This window comes from Lactuca sativa, chromosome 1 (genome assembly GCF_002870075.4).
Source record: "Lactuca sativa cultivar Salinas chromosome 1, Lsat_Salinas_v11, whole genome shotgun sequence".
In the NCBI taxonomy this organism is placed as follows: Eukaryota; Viridiplantae; Streptophyta; class Magnoliopsida; order Asterales; family Asteraceae; genus Lactuca; species Lactuca sativa.
The window spans coordinates 37,589,207-37,604,547 of record NC_056623.2 but is presented as its reverse complement, the minus strand read 5'-3'; the positions used below and the strand labels follow the sequence as shown (position 1 = coordinate 37,604,547).

General features: G+C 32.3%; 1 protein-coding gene across 1 annotated transcript; it reads right to left on the bottom strand.

Annotated features, from left to right (window-relative positions):
• Positions 1 to 10,074: 10,074 nt before the first annotated feature.
• Positions 10,075 to 10,919, bottom strand: LOC111896718 (uncharacterized). Its single transcript, XM_023892701.3, has 2 exons — positions 10,703 to 10,919; positions 10,075 to 10,607 (listed from the first exon to the last, which is right to left on the bottom strand). Exons 1-2 carry the CDS (start codon positions 10,782 to 10,784, stop codon positions 10,366 to 10,368), a joined length of 324 nt encoding a protein of 107 aa, XP_023748469.1. The 5' UTR covers positions 10,785 to 10,919; the 3' UTR covers positions 10,075 to 10,365.
• Between the last annotated feature and the right edge of the window lie 4,422 nt (positions 10,920 to 15,341).

The window sequence follows — 15,341 nt, the reverse complement described above, 5'->3', positions numbered from 1 at the left end:
AGCGTTTTCTCATTCCCTTTTTGGTTTTATAATCATTTTTTTATTATAAAAAGGAGGAGAGATTTAGATATGGAAATTCGAAAGTTGAATTTTTGTAAAACCAAAATCAGATTGGAAGTTTAGATGTTTTATTTAGAAAATTCTAAACCATTGGTTTTTTATTTCGGTTTCAGTTTTTCGTTTTTTTTAATATATTTTTCGGGCTTTTTTTTTTTTTTTTTTATTTCATAGATTTCTTTATCAACAAATATTGCTATAATTTAACAAAAATAAATAATTTGCTCAAACATTATACAAGAGGAAGTTTGTTCACACTTAGCCATTGAACTTTTTAGAGGGAAACGAACTTTCGATTTTGTTTACATTCAGTCACTAAACTTTTTCTTATTATCAATTTGCCATTGAACTATTGAAATTGTTCATATTTTATCCTTTATGACCGGTAACAACTGATCATAATGGTAAAATGTAAACAGTTTCAATAGTTCAGTGGTAAATAGATAACGAAAAAAAATTTAGTAACTAAATGTGAATAAAGTCAAAAGTTCGTTACCCTTTCAAGTCATTGACTTTAAACAAATACCAATTGCCACATTCTGTTCGAGAGTCCAATATCTAATATTATGTTCTAAATACATTTAGACTCATATTCAACACTTTAGATCAAAATTTTGGAATAATATTTTTAATAAATTGGAGTAACATTTTGGCATTTTGAGTAGACGAAAAACAGTGATATATCATTTTCTCTATTGATTAATGTTTAATACATCTTTACATGGATATGTTCTTATTTTAATTATTTTTGGAACGGGCAATTTTTATTCTTTAGCTACAGTTGCAAGTTACAACGACTGATAGAAAAAAAAATTAAACCAATAAAAATAAAAGCAACATTGGATTACATGAATTAAAAGGGCATAAGCCCCAACAGACCCAACTGCAACTTACAAAATTACCTAAATGTTTAATCCAATCAAACACCAAAGAAATCATGTTGTCCGTTTTTTTTTTTTGTTGGATTATACGAGCGTTTGTTGAACACCTTGTCGTATCTAGCTAGCCAAATACTCCTCAAAATGCCATATACCATTGCTAAAAACACCTTTTCCTTTGGATAATGGCCCCTGTTAGCAACGGAGTCAATAAACTCATCCGCCTTTGTAAACTTTGAAGATCAATTCCACACCATTTGAGAATCTAACTGGCCATATTTCTAATCACACCGACATGAAAGATATCATCCGGTGAAAAATTAAATTTCCAATAATCTCTTTTTGGATTAGGTTGATACCGACCCACAGTAGCTTGCGATTGCAACAATTCTGAAGTTTCAAACAGGTCACTTGGTTTTTTTTTTCCACAAAACGCTTTGATAAGATATGACCATTGAACTAGTCTTCTCTCCAAAAGGATGTTTATGTCACAAAACCAACAAAGCACAAGAAAAGTTTATCTAAATCGATTCTAATCTCGTCTAAGATAGATTTTACCTTGACAATATTCCTCTAAGAACCTGCAAATGATTTCTCTTCCAAAATGTTAGTCAGTTTACAGGCTAAGTTCTGGATTCCATAAATAACCCGACACCATAGTGATTTGCATCCCGTCTTAAAACACCAATTGGTTAAGAGAGCCAAATATAAAGCCCGTAACAAATCAACTCCAAGACCTCTAACATCTTTTGAGGCTAATATTGTGGGCCTGAAACCCAATTAATTTTGATGTTGTCTTTATTCCCACCCCACGGGAACCTCCTGTGGGTTTTTTTTTTTCTTGTGTATCCATGCCATAAATTGGCGCATTGAAAATCAAGAAGTGTAATGGGAGGCTACCTAGATCCGCCTTAACCAAGGTTATCGTTCCACCGAAGGATAAAGTCTTTGCTTTCCAAGAAGAGAGCCTTGTTTCACCCGATCAATAATAGTGTTCCAATTCTTTTTTTAGTTTATATTTTCCCCCATCGAAACACCTAGGAAGTTGAAAGGAAGGGAGATCGAGACACCCAAGAATTCTAGCATTACTAGATAATTCCCCATGGGAGATCCAAAATCCTAAAAACTTTGGATCTTTGAAATTTCACCTTTAACCCGAAAGATATATGAAAGCGTCCAAGGATACATGCCATATTATTAAGCTAAAGCCTAGATCAAGGATATCAACCATATTATTATTCCGATTTTTTATTATGGTTTCATGAGATGTGAAAATATAGCTAAGTATGTCTTTGTTGCAAGATAAAGAAAATGTATAATCGATAAATTTGCTTGTTTTTGTTTGTTTCTTGTGTCGTGGGCTACGAAAAATTCTCGCTCAATTTCCTATTTTATATATTGCATGTAAAGCATATTTATAGTTTTCATAATAAATATGTCATTATACCATTAAAAAAACAAATATTTAGGGTATGTTTGGTCGGAGGAATCCTTTGGAATTAAGGGGATTTGGAATCCAATTTCACCACTTTTCTATGTTTTGTTAAGTTTTCAAAGTGAACGGAATCTTAAATGAGCTCAACTTTCCATCAAGCGAGGGAAAGTAAATTCCATCAAAGGGAGGGAGTGAAAATCCAATTTAAAAAGGGTTGTTGAAGATTATCATATTACCATCTACCACCACCCACTATCACCGCGACAACTACGACCGCAATCACCACTACTACCTCCACCGCCACCCATCAATATCGACACCATCTCCACTACCGATACCACCATTATTTCCACCCATCACCATCATCATCGTCACTACCACCATCGACGTCGCCACCATTTCCTCCACCCATCACCACTGCCAACAACATTATACATCACCACCCACCACTATTACCACCACCACCACCCACCACTACCATATCCGTTGCCACCGCCATTGGTTACTATTTCACTATTTTTTTAAATTTAAGTAATATTTTTACATATAAATTATATAAAAAAATTAAGTAAAAAAACAAGAATGCTATTTTGTTATTTTTTATTATTGAATCAAATTCAATAGACGTGTTTATAAACAAAATGGAATATAGAATTGGATTCCAACTCTATTTCCTGCCAAGTAAACAGAATTTTGAATTAGATTCAAATTCCATATAGATTTCAATTCATTGATAAATTCCAATTTTTTTTAGAATAGAGGTGGGCTCCGTACCAAATAGGTACTAACAAAAGGTACCAAAATGGTCAAAAATGAGGATACTAAATCCAAAACATAAAAATAGAACCGATATCGAACCGAAGATACCAAAATAGAATAATGGTGTCGAACCTGATGTTTCGGTACAAATACCAAATTTTTCAACATCAACATGCCAAGTTGATGGTGTATAACTCAACTAATACTAATCCAATCAACATGGTTCCGAATCCTAGGTTGTAGCTAACACATAGGAAAATATACATGAAAAAAAAAAATTCAGGTTATTTTGAGCTCGTATGAGACATATTACAGTTCAAAGATGAAAAACAATTATGCACAAAGTAAAAGTGCTAAAAAATAGTCTGAACAACCAATGTTCAAGGCCCTATAACTCAACCAATATTTATCTAATTATAGTTATTCTAGAACCTAAGTTGTAGCTAACATAGAGGAGAAAATACAAGAAACAAGTTCAGCTTAGTCTGAGCTCATATGAGAGAGAGATATATGGTAGTTTAAAAATAGACATATTTCTACACAAAGTAAAAATGCCGAAAAAATTACCAGAAAAGCCCATATTCAAGGCAGTGTAACTCAACCAATATTAGTTCAATAAAATCATACTAGAGCCTAAGTTGTAGTTAACATAGAGGAGAATATGCAAGAAAATTTTTTCAACTCGTTCCAAGCTCATATAAAAAATATATGACAGTTCAAAATTCAAGTATGACAAAAAAAAATAGTCTGGTCCAGTATTTTTTTTCCTTTTTTTGGTACTGGGTTCCGAAGTACCGAACCTCGTTTCACACATTTTGCTAGTATTGAATACTGTCCCGAAACTATAAATGCGGTACCCTTTCGATTCGGTACCCTTTCGATTCGGTACCAATTGTATTTTCTCTTAGGCCTAATTCAGAAACATTTTGTAAATCAAATGTGACCTTAATATGAAAGATTTTTAAGCATGCCGCGAGTTTTATTTTTAGTTGTGATGAAACTAAAATTATGATAGTTTGTTAGAAGTCATTAATCATAACTATTTAATTTTTTTGTAAATATAGACAAAACTGCAAAAATGGTCCCTGTAGTATTCAAAAAACTTTGGATATGGTTCAAAAAGTTTTCAACTTGCATGGATGATCCAAAATTAAGAACTTTTGGTGAATTTGGTCCCAATATCATGAATTTCCTATGAATTTGGTCCATGAAGCACTTGAAAGGACTGTTTTGCCCTTCTAATTTTTTTTTTTTTTTGTATTTTTCCATATTTATTTTCGTAGTTTAATTGAAAATAAAAAAAATGCTCACACATACACATTCTCTCTCTCTCTCTCTCTCTCTCTCTCTCTCTCTTCCCAATCGAATTTGGTTCCAACCCTATTCCTCATCATCTCCATTCATTTACACCTCCATTTTTTCGGCAACATCACAACCACCACCGATTATCACCTCATCTCCACTTCCTCCCTATCTAGCTTCTCCCCTGTTCTCCATCTTATCCCCAAATCGTTTTAGATATCGATACTGCCTTCAACCATCACCACACTAAACCTGCCACCTCTGCCATTTTCTTTTTCCCGTGACAACTAATCAATGAATTATTGTCAGAGAACATAACCCAACTCCTGAGCATATTCGTCTTCCTCTGTACACACGTTCTCATCTGATGAAGTTAAGACCAACAGTTCGATTTCATATATTCCAATTTTAGGGTTTTCAAGTTCCGATTTTAGAGGTGTCAAGGTCCGATTTCATGGGTTTCAAGGTTCAATTTCAGATGACGAACATGAATATCTTTGAAAATGTATTTTCTGGGTTTTAAAGGCCGGATTTCAAGGTTTTCATGTTCGATTCTGTGGAGGAAAACTGTGCTTGATGGATGGAGGTTCGTGTTTTCTCCTTCTGATAGCATTTGTTTTCGAAAAAATACATCTAGGTAGTAATTTTGTTTATGAGTGTGATGATTTAGTTTTAAACATAAACAAAAATGGAAGGACATATCTTTGTTGAATCTGGTTATTCTGGGATTCGATTATGAAACTAGATTTTGTTTTGCATAAAGATAATCGAAATGGGTTTCGAAGAAGATGATGATGAATATTTAGGATTTGAGCTGATGAACCTATGAAGAACGGTAATTTTTTTTTTGTGAATATCATCGATGAACATATGAAGATATACAATGTTTCAACAAGATGTGTTGTAAATGTAGATATATGGTTGATAATGAAATGAAAGACGTTATCAACCGTTGATGAGGAGCTCATTTTATCAAACTATTATTTCATTGCAACCCGAGAATTTTTTTTCATCTTATATGTGAGAGAGAGAGAGAGAGGGTGGGTGGACCCGTCCTACTATTTTCTTTTGTTTTGTTTTTTTTAATTATAAAACAATTAAAACAAATAAAGAAAATGTGAAAAATAAATAATAAGGGTAAAATAGTCATTTCATATTTTCAAGGACCAAAATCAAAGAAAATTCTTGATTTTGAACCTTCCATGCAAGTTGAAAACTCTTTAGACCCATCCAAAGCTTTTTACAAACCACAAGGACCAATTTGGCAGTTTTGTCGTAAATATATAATGATTGATATTTGTATTAATTAAGCATTCCGACCAACACAATGTATATGTATGTATTTAACATTATAAACTTATTTTCCCTAATGTTTTAAAAACCGTTTTGAACCGGTCGGTCGAACCGGTTGGATCGGGAATCGAGGAAATGAGCGGTTCAACTATTACCGGTTTTATGTCTATTTTTGAATCGGATCGAACCGGCTAGTTTTTACAAAAATCTGGTTGAACCGGTTCAATTAAACCGGTTGAATCGATTAAATTGAATAAAAACATATGAAATTGAAACATTTTACATAATAAACTTTGGTAGTTTTTTCACATTTATTAAAATTTTTCTGAATAAAAATACATAATAAATGTTATGAAGTTTTTTGATGCGTTTATATTTATCTACGACTTTATTTTTTTAATGCATATGGATTAATGTAAAACTTATGGTTATGAGTTATTTTAATGTATTTAGATTGATCTACAACTTGTTTTCATGTGTATTTTAATGTTTGAACTTGTAGACATCAAATTTTGATTTGTGTATATATGTATGTGAATGAAAATATGAAGAAAAAAAAAATGAAAATTATAAAAACCGGTTTACTCAACGGTCGAACCGAAAACCAGTAACAATACCGGTTCAACTAAAAAACCGGTTTTTAAAACATTGACTTTCCCATATTAAGAATAGGGACTATGATTATCGAACCTAATTCTCTCTTTCTCTTTTTCCTGTTTTATACGAATTTTTTCTTTTGCCTTTTATTATAGTTTGGAAGGAAATAATTATGAAAACGTGGCTAAATGATCACTTCATTTTAAGCTAATGAAAGTGGGTAATTATCGAAGTTGCATCTGGTTCTAGTTTATCTTTTGCCTTGATTGTCGGCTATCGAAATTCTCATTCCTTTTCCTTTTGATTCTTAAGAAAAGTAAAAGGGTTTGTTTCGTGTAAATGTAAGTAAGTTCGTTTTATGCATCGTATATTTGGCTTTCTATCACAATTTGGTTACGACGAACAAACAAGATGGCTGAATTTAACTTTTTAAGTATGTTCCAATCTTTTTCAACTATTCTACAAGTAAAATTGTTGAATAAGTCAAATTATAAGTAAAACTATAAAAAAAACATATTTTTTATTAGTTTTCATTTCAATTAAACTATCTTTTAACTCAATATCAAAAAGGTTTTTTTTTTTTTTTTTTTTTTTTTTTTTTTTTTATAATTTAAAATTAAATAATGGAAGTCGTTACCAAAAATAAAAATTGTTCTATTGATAACTGGCTATTATTTATTTATATATACTTAATTAATCATAATCCCTTATATGTTAATTGAAAATACCTTTTTTGAAATAAAAATTAGACAAAATTTCATAAACGGTCAATGTGTTTTGTAAAATATTGCAGTTTGAAGACTTCTATGAAAAATCACATGCCGCTGGTTTTTATGGTTTCGAAAATTGCATGAATAATTATTCTGGTGTTAACTTTAACTTTTGAGTAGTTAGTTTTTTTTTTAAATGAACAAAATCCCCCGACCAAATATGAAAATTATGTATACTTCAAGAATCAATTATGAAAATTTGAAATAATTTATATATATATATATATATATATATATATATATATATATATATATATATATATATATATATATATATATATATATATATATATATATATATATCGAAACCATAAGGACCAACGACATGACATTTTTCATAAAATCCTCAAAGTGCAATATTTTGCAAACCACATAGACCAATTATAAAAATTTGCCTGAATAACATATAATTTTATAAGTAAATTATGCCAATGGTCCATGTGGTTTGGATAATTTGCATGCTTGGTCCTTAGTTTGTTTGTTTTAACTCAGACGGTCCCTAAAATATAATTTTGTTGCGTATTTGGTCATTGACGAACTTAAAAAGACTATATTACCCTATTTATTTATTTTTAATTGGTTTATTGTTTATTATTTATTTTTATTTTTTTAAAAAGGTTTAATAAATAAGATGGCCTAATTCATACCCCACCACTCTTTATGAAAATATGAATCGTACGTTTAGCCATTGCCCCTCGTCCTCTCTGACAAAGTCATCTTCTTTGTTCAGCTAAAATCTTTAATGAAAATAAAGATAAAAATCAAAAACCAAAACATTAAACTTGTAAAATGGAACTACATCGTCTCTTACCCCTCTCTCGCCTAGAAGCTCCATGTCTCGTCCATTTCCGTTCGTGAAAACTACCATGCCACCATGGATATGGATCTGTGATTTTTTTTCATCGCCATCTATACATTCTCTGGAAAAAAAGAACAGAGAAATTGAGTATGGTAAAGTGTAGATTAGAATGAGTATTAAAACGAGTAAATTACACGGATGGTCCCTATGGTTTGGGGTAACTTGTACATTTGGTCCATAACTTATTTTTTTAACTCGAAATATCCCTACAATTTGTTTTTGTTGCACACTTGGTCCCTTTCTTACCTAAAATGACTATTTTGCCCTCGATTTTTTTAATTTATTTAAAAAATGTGAGGTAGGTAAGGTAAGGTAAATTGAGGTGGAAGTGGGGTTAAGTGTGTGTTTATTTAAATAAATTATAATATCAAGGGTAAAATAGTCTTTTTAGGTAGGACAGGGACCAAGCGTGCAACAAAAACAAACTGTAGGGACCTTCCGAGTTAAAAAAATAAGTTAGGGACCAAACGTGCAAATTATCCCAAACCATAGGGACCATTCGTGTAATTTACTCTATTAAAACCCATAGATTTAGCCCTAACACGCCTTTGTCAAAGATCCTCCTCCCATCGCACAACTGTGATGTAGGGATCGAGCAATGGTGGTGGAGATCTACACCGGCCACTGTTGGCGAAGCCAAAAAGTAGCTGAGTACGAAAGCAGTTTGTCGTCGATGGTTGTCCAGACGAGGATGAGGGCATCATTTCATTCGAGGCGGGATCGGAGTAAGGGGCGAAGTCTCGAGCATCGGTACTCGCAGCCTTTAGGTTTAGGTAATCGTCAGATTTCCAAAGCCAACAAGCCTTCACGCCCCGACCCTCAGATGCGGGGTTCACCGAGCAAAGGAGTCGACAGATGTTACATTTTTTTAGACTCCACCTTCGCGAAACTACTAAAGAGAAGGCTAACAGTCTTTAGCACTTTTGACTGATAGAATCTCTCTTTTGTCCCTCCTGACCGAACCCGCAAAAAAACAAATAAATAGATAAAGTTTTGATTGTCGGGAGAGTTGTGTCGGAGACATTTTTATCTGAGGAGGAGGCTTCGCCGTCCGGCTCCTCATAAATGATGTTAGGATGGGCCGGCCCATCCTCGGAATCCTTAAAAAAAAAAGGAATATAATCACTTTCTTTCGGTGACATATCTAATCAGACTGAATAGGATTTTAAGAGCTGTCACGATCATTCACATCCATTTCAGTAGGTAAGAAGGGCACGGAAGCTACCGTTTCTAGAATGTGAGCAAGGATCTTCCGGGGGAACCTTATGTTCGAACAGGCCTGGAAAAAGAGGTAAGGTCTCGCTTTCCTTTTCCACTCAAGTGTATGACATCTGCCGTGCTTAGGCCCCTTCTGCCCTTCCCTAATAAAATAGTCCACCGTCTGCCTTAGTAGTCTCAAATAAGACGTGCGGGCATGCCCATTTTTTTAGCAGGTGATTCACTACCTCGTGATGGAGAGAAGATGGAGGTAGAGTATTTGAAAGGATGTGGATAATTTATTTTATTTTTAAATTAGAAATAATCAGTAATCAATAAATAAATTAAAAAGAAATAAATAAGAAATAATCAATAAATAAATCAAAAAAGAAATAAAGAATGACAACATAGTGTTTTTAGGTATGACAGTGACCAAATATATAACAAAAATCTATCAAAAAAACCGTCCGAGTTAAAAAATAATAATAATAATTAAGGACCAAACGCATAAATTATCTCAAACCATAGGAAACGTTCGTTTAATTTACTCTAATTTTAGTGCCATTCTTTGAATTTTTTCAAAATATTTTATCTTAGAGCAATATAATTTTATTAGTCATGCACTGCACTGTTTGATCGTCTGTGACTTGTGAGTTGTGACATGTATTTATTAAATTATATATTTTTTTTTACAGAAAAGGAAAATAAATGTTTTACATATCTATATTGTTTCCTTTTTTTATCTTATTTTGCATACGCCCAATTCCCTAGTACCAAATCGTGTATAATTATGTTTATTTTTAACCTGTTTATTTGCTTTAATGTATTTCTAGCTCAAAGTTGTAAAATATAATCAATACTATATAACAAACTAAATAAAACCACAATACAGATATAAATACAAATACAAACACCATAACCACAACATTACACACGAACTATTGTTTCCACAAAACATTCTAAACAAATCATACAATATATGTTCCACCACCATCAAGGTGGCATATCAGTATCACAAGTATGAAACATTCCAAAATTAATTAAGTTGACACATGTTCGAATCTCATAGACACAGCCTTTGAAATTCAAAAAAATTAATCATACAACCTCCCAGAAAATTATATACCAAGCCAGCTCTTAGCTTTACTAAATCAAACAAACCGGAAGACCATGATAGCGAAAAGAAACAGATTTTGCATCTTCATATGTGCCCATGAACTATAAACCGAAAACAAGGATCATAGATACGACAACACCACCAATACCAGTATTTGAAATGTATACGGGTGGTTTTGAGAGTATAGAGACCGCTCTACTTTTCTTAGTACTAGGAGGCCGATCGTTTTGACCACCATATGTACCCTTCCCTTTACTTGCCTTCGATAGCATCAATTGATCACGTTTCAAGCCATCATCTCCATTATAACCATTTTCACTCAAACTAGGTGTGCCTTTCTCCTCTACATGATTAAATACAGAATACTAAATAATAAACTTTTCATGAATTAAACGGGTATAGATAAGTGTAATATTTATATTAAAAAAAAAAACTTACCTTGAGATTCAAGAGCCAAGTTAGATAGGAATTGAGCACACAAAAGAATGAAGAAGAATGCAAGAAGCATTGGAGACTTCATTATATTGCTCTTATGTGGGCTAATGCGGCTTATGAATGCTTATAAGTAGATGAACTATGTACATATGAGGATTTGTTCCATTTGAAAATGGGAATCAAATAAAGTTGAATAAGAAAAAAACAGTAAGAGAATAACCCCTTTTTAAGTTTCAACATGATGCACGTGGGTATCCAAAGATTGTAAGAGTGGGCATAAAGAAAAAGACATGAGAGCCAACTTGTCATTCTTACTTTGCATCTTCACGTTCACTGTTTGAATTTTGAAAGACTCGTGTTTAAATTTTCAAGACATTTTTAAAAGCAAAATACAGAAAAATATACACTATATTCTATTAAAATTATTTTCCAATATTTGTCCCTTCTTGTTTCATATAATAATGGAACCTTTTGCATCAAAATTTTGAGAAGAGCATCACCATTCACAATGAACCCGTCCTTTCATCACAATCGAGATAACATTCTTCAGTACTTCACCACCCGTTTTCTTATAAACCTGACAAAACAGGAGCTCCAGCCGGAGTAGTGTTTAATTTTCTATCTATCGATTCTGGCAACTTAAAGTTTTGTCTATGGGGAACAAAAAGGGTATCACGATTCACAGATGCAGATGGAGAAATCCCTAATTTCGTGCTCTTCAACATTGAATCAAACCCAAACGATTTTGGAGATGAAGGATGAGGCAGATGGAGAAGACCCAAAGATTGGAAGAAGAATAAGTTATTTGGAATGAAAATGGTGAAGTAAATGATGAAAGGTGTTTTGCAGTTTGCATTTTGCAGGGAAGGTTAACGGGTAAAAGTCCCAGCCCAACTCGACACGCTGTAACGGGTTAGGCCTGCAAGGCCCATATTTTAGACACATTGATTGAGATGAAAAGAACAATCAAAGTATATTCTTGTTTTTTTGGTCTAATCTAATTCCAACCCAAAAATAAATTGATATGAATGAATTACTTGTGTCTTATATTGATTTCAAAATTAAAATACATTTAAAAACGAGCATGGCTTCTTGACATATGATATTCTATTTGATGGTCCATATATATGATATACCGTGCTTATTTTCATAGAGGATTTTTATGGATAGAGATGGAAATGTGGCTGGGAATATTAGGGACTCCAATCGACATCTCCATCAAATGAATCTTCATCCCCATCTTAACGGGACCGAGGATCATAGCATGAACCACTGATTCCTTTTTCTATTTTAATATAAGACTTTAATGTATAAAAAAACTCTAAATTTCAATTTTACCAATATAAGTTTAAATCTTTTACAAAACATAAAAACATTCATAGATTGTATAAAAACTATAAACAATTTTCTACCCAAATTTAACTTCATACATGGAAATTAAGTAGAAAACAAATATCGAAGTGATGTTTGAGGTAGAAATAAATAAACCAAGGAGAAAAAAACTATATACGAGATTAAATTAGATAAATGAAGAAGAAAAAGTATAATTTTAACCAAGTAATTACTAATAAGTTGAGTTACTTATATCAAATTTCAGGTATTGTAAATTTTACTATGAATATACGTTGGGTTTTCTATGCAACTATACCCTAGATTAATGCAACGGAAGTATATAAAGCTCATCATAAGTATACATGAATCTTAGGATCTAAGTTTTACTATTATAGCAACGTACTTTTAAAACTAACCTAACAAGGTAAAAGAGAAAGGATTGAAACTCTAACCTTTGACAAATCGAATTACATTGTAGCTTTGACCTCTTGTTGCTTCTTGGATATACTAGTACCCAAAGTAGAGTATCTATAATGATTCGCACTCAAAGTCAAGAACCCTAAAAACTAAAGAAGATATATATATATATATATATATATATATATATATATATATATATATATATATATATATATATATATATATATATATATGAGAGAGAGAGAGACGATCAGATTTTTTCAGCCTTCCATGAGGTAAGGTTAGACGAAATTATGAGCTTCCTAAGGGCCCTTTATATAGTTGTGGTGGTAATAGGATAACCCTAATTTGAATCAATTAAATATTAAGATTTAATACGGATTCAAATCGCTTCCTTATCTGTTACTAGGAATGATTCTGAAAGCTTCCAATGAGCCTGTCAAAACTATCCACCACCTAGTGTTTCCAGACTGTTCAAATTGTTCAATTATTGAATACTTAACAATCAGTCCCTACACCTCTAGATTAATTCTAAATTAATTCAAATTAATTTTAAGTAGTTTCTAATTAATTTATTATCATGTAATAAATCAATAAACTGTTTTCTCAATCTCCTAAAACTATTTCTATCTATTCTTGCTCTTGAGGGCAACCCAAAATGACTTTGTTATTATTCTCAAAGTTGTACCAATTAGTTGTGATATTTAACGTATATTTCTAACAGTCTCCCACTTGGACAATTTATCAACTACCACTGGTCAGATAGACTTCGAATAACCAACAAAGTGTGCTTTCCACAACAACTGTTGAACTCTGATCTTGTCAAGCCCTCAGATAAGTGATCAATTATTCATTTTTTTTCTTTCAAGATATCGTTATGGACTGAGTCATGGATTATAAATCAAACTAACAGTCCATCAGTATGTTTCTTGATTTTCGATTTATGACGAACAAATCATACTACTAATCGAACACATCAATTAAGTCTGGGCTAGGCCTAACACATGTGTAGGAACGTAAAGATAGAATATCAAGCAATGAAGAAAAATAAGTAATCAAAAACTAATTTTGATTAAGAACTCTCACAAAGAGATAATGTAACAAGAAACGTATTTTACATTCAACCCTAGTGTAAATTATATACCGGGGAAAGACTATTCTAGAAAGAGTTCCCTACATATCAGGGATTCAAATACAAAAGATATATACTATACAAAATAAGATCATATCACTAAGTTTCAGATTTGGAATCTTGTTGCAGAAGTCATTCTCACGCTGCAGTGAAAGACCTTGAACAACGTGATAGGTTTTATGCAAAACAAATAAACTTAAAACCCTTAAGTTCACATGTAACTTAAGGATCTATATTTTCACTATTGAACCTATAACTAAGAACACCAAATAAGAAACCCTAGAAACCCTAGGTATATTCTGAAAATCATAATAGGGTTTAGGTTTACATACATTGTTGTTATTGTAGCAAATGACAAGAATCCTTTACTTATAGATCTATTGGAAACAAGCACCACAATTGTTGTGCCTCTAATAACTCACACCCAAACTAGCAAGAAAGAAGACTATAGAGAAAATATATGAAATGGGAGAATTTTGGCTATCTCTAAAGAGGTATGAGTGGCCGAAAATACAAGAGTTAAGGGTCTTTATATAGTGGTCCAAGGATACCCTACATAACCCTGATTTGAATACTAAATTAATATTTCAAATCTGGCATTTATATTATTCTTTATTTATCCACATGAGATATTCTAGAAACCCTAGAATATCCCCTCAAAACCGTCCAACCCTAATGGTGAAAGGTTTTGGAGCCTTTTGTTCAACTATGGAACAATTGCACTTTAGACCCTTCACATTTAATTAAATCTATTAATCCCAAAATTAATTCTAATTAATTTTTGATTAATTATTAATTAAATAATAGCTTTTCTAATTAATATATTATTTTCATAATACATTAATAAACTTTTTATATTAGTTTATTAATCATATAAAAAATTAATCTCTCTCTCTCTAAAAGTCATCTTGTCCAATTGTTAGGTTTGAGGGCAACCCAAAAGGACCATGCTACTATCAATTCAAGTATGTACCAATTATAGTTATGGGCTTAGAAACCTAATCCAACAGACTCCCACTTGGATAAGTTTGTAACTATAACTGCTAGTATAACTTCCGAATCGATCAGCAAATTATAGCTTCCAAAAGTCGTTGTCGAACTCTGACCTAGTCAGTTACGCATCTTAAGATAAGTGATCATATAATCCTCCGTTCTGTAAGATATCATTTGGACATTAGTGTAACATTCGAAAAATTCTTGAAAATTTTAAACTTTTTAAACAACCACAAAACCATCATTTATTACAATTTGTTTTCAAAAAAAGTTTCACATCAGAGAAATCCCAAAATCGTAAAATCAAAACATGAGGAGGTGCATGATCACGCTTTTGCTTTCCTGCGATCCATAAAGGTACCAAAAACATAATCCAAATTGTAAGCCCAAAGCTTAATGAGTTCGCCCAAAATACCAATACATAACAAATAGCACAGTTATAATAACAACATACTTTGGGCCCAATCAAGCATCAGGTTGAAATACCCCAGGCCCCTCAACCATCATTTTGGAATGCGAATATAGAACGGGTCTAATCATCCTTGGGATGGAATACCCCAGTCCCTCAACCATTGGGTTGGAATGCCAACATACTATAGGTCCAATCATCCTCGAGACGGAATATCGTAGGCCCTCAACCATCGGGTTGGAATGCCTCGACTTGTTGGCTTACGCACAAAGTAGTGAAGGCTTAGCCACCAGATAATCATGTGCACATATAACAGATAATCATATAACAGTCATCATCCAGTCACACAAAACTAT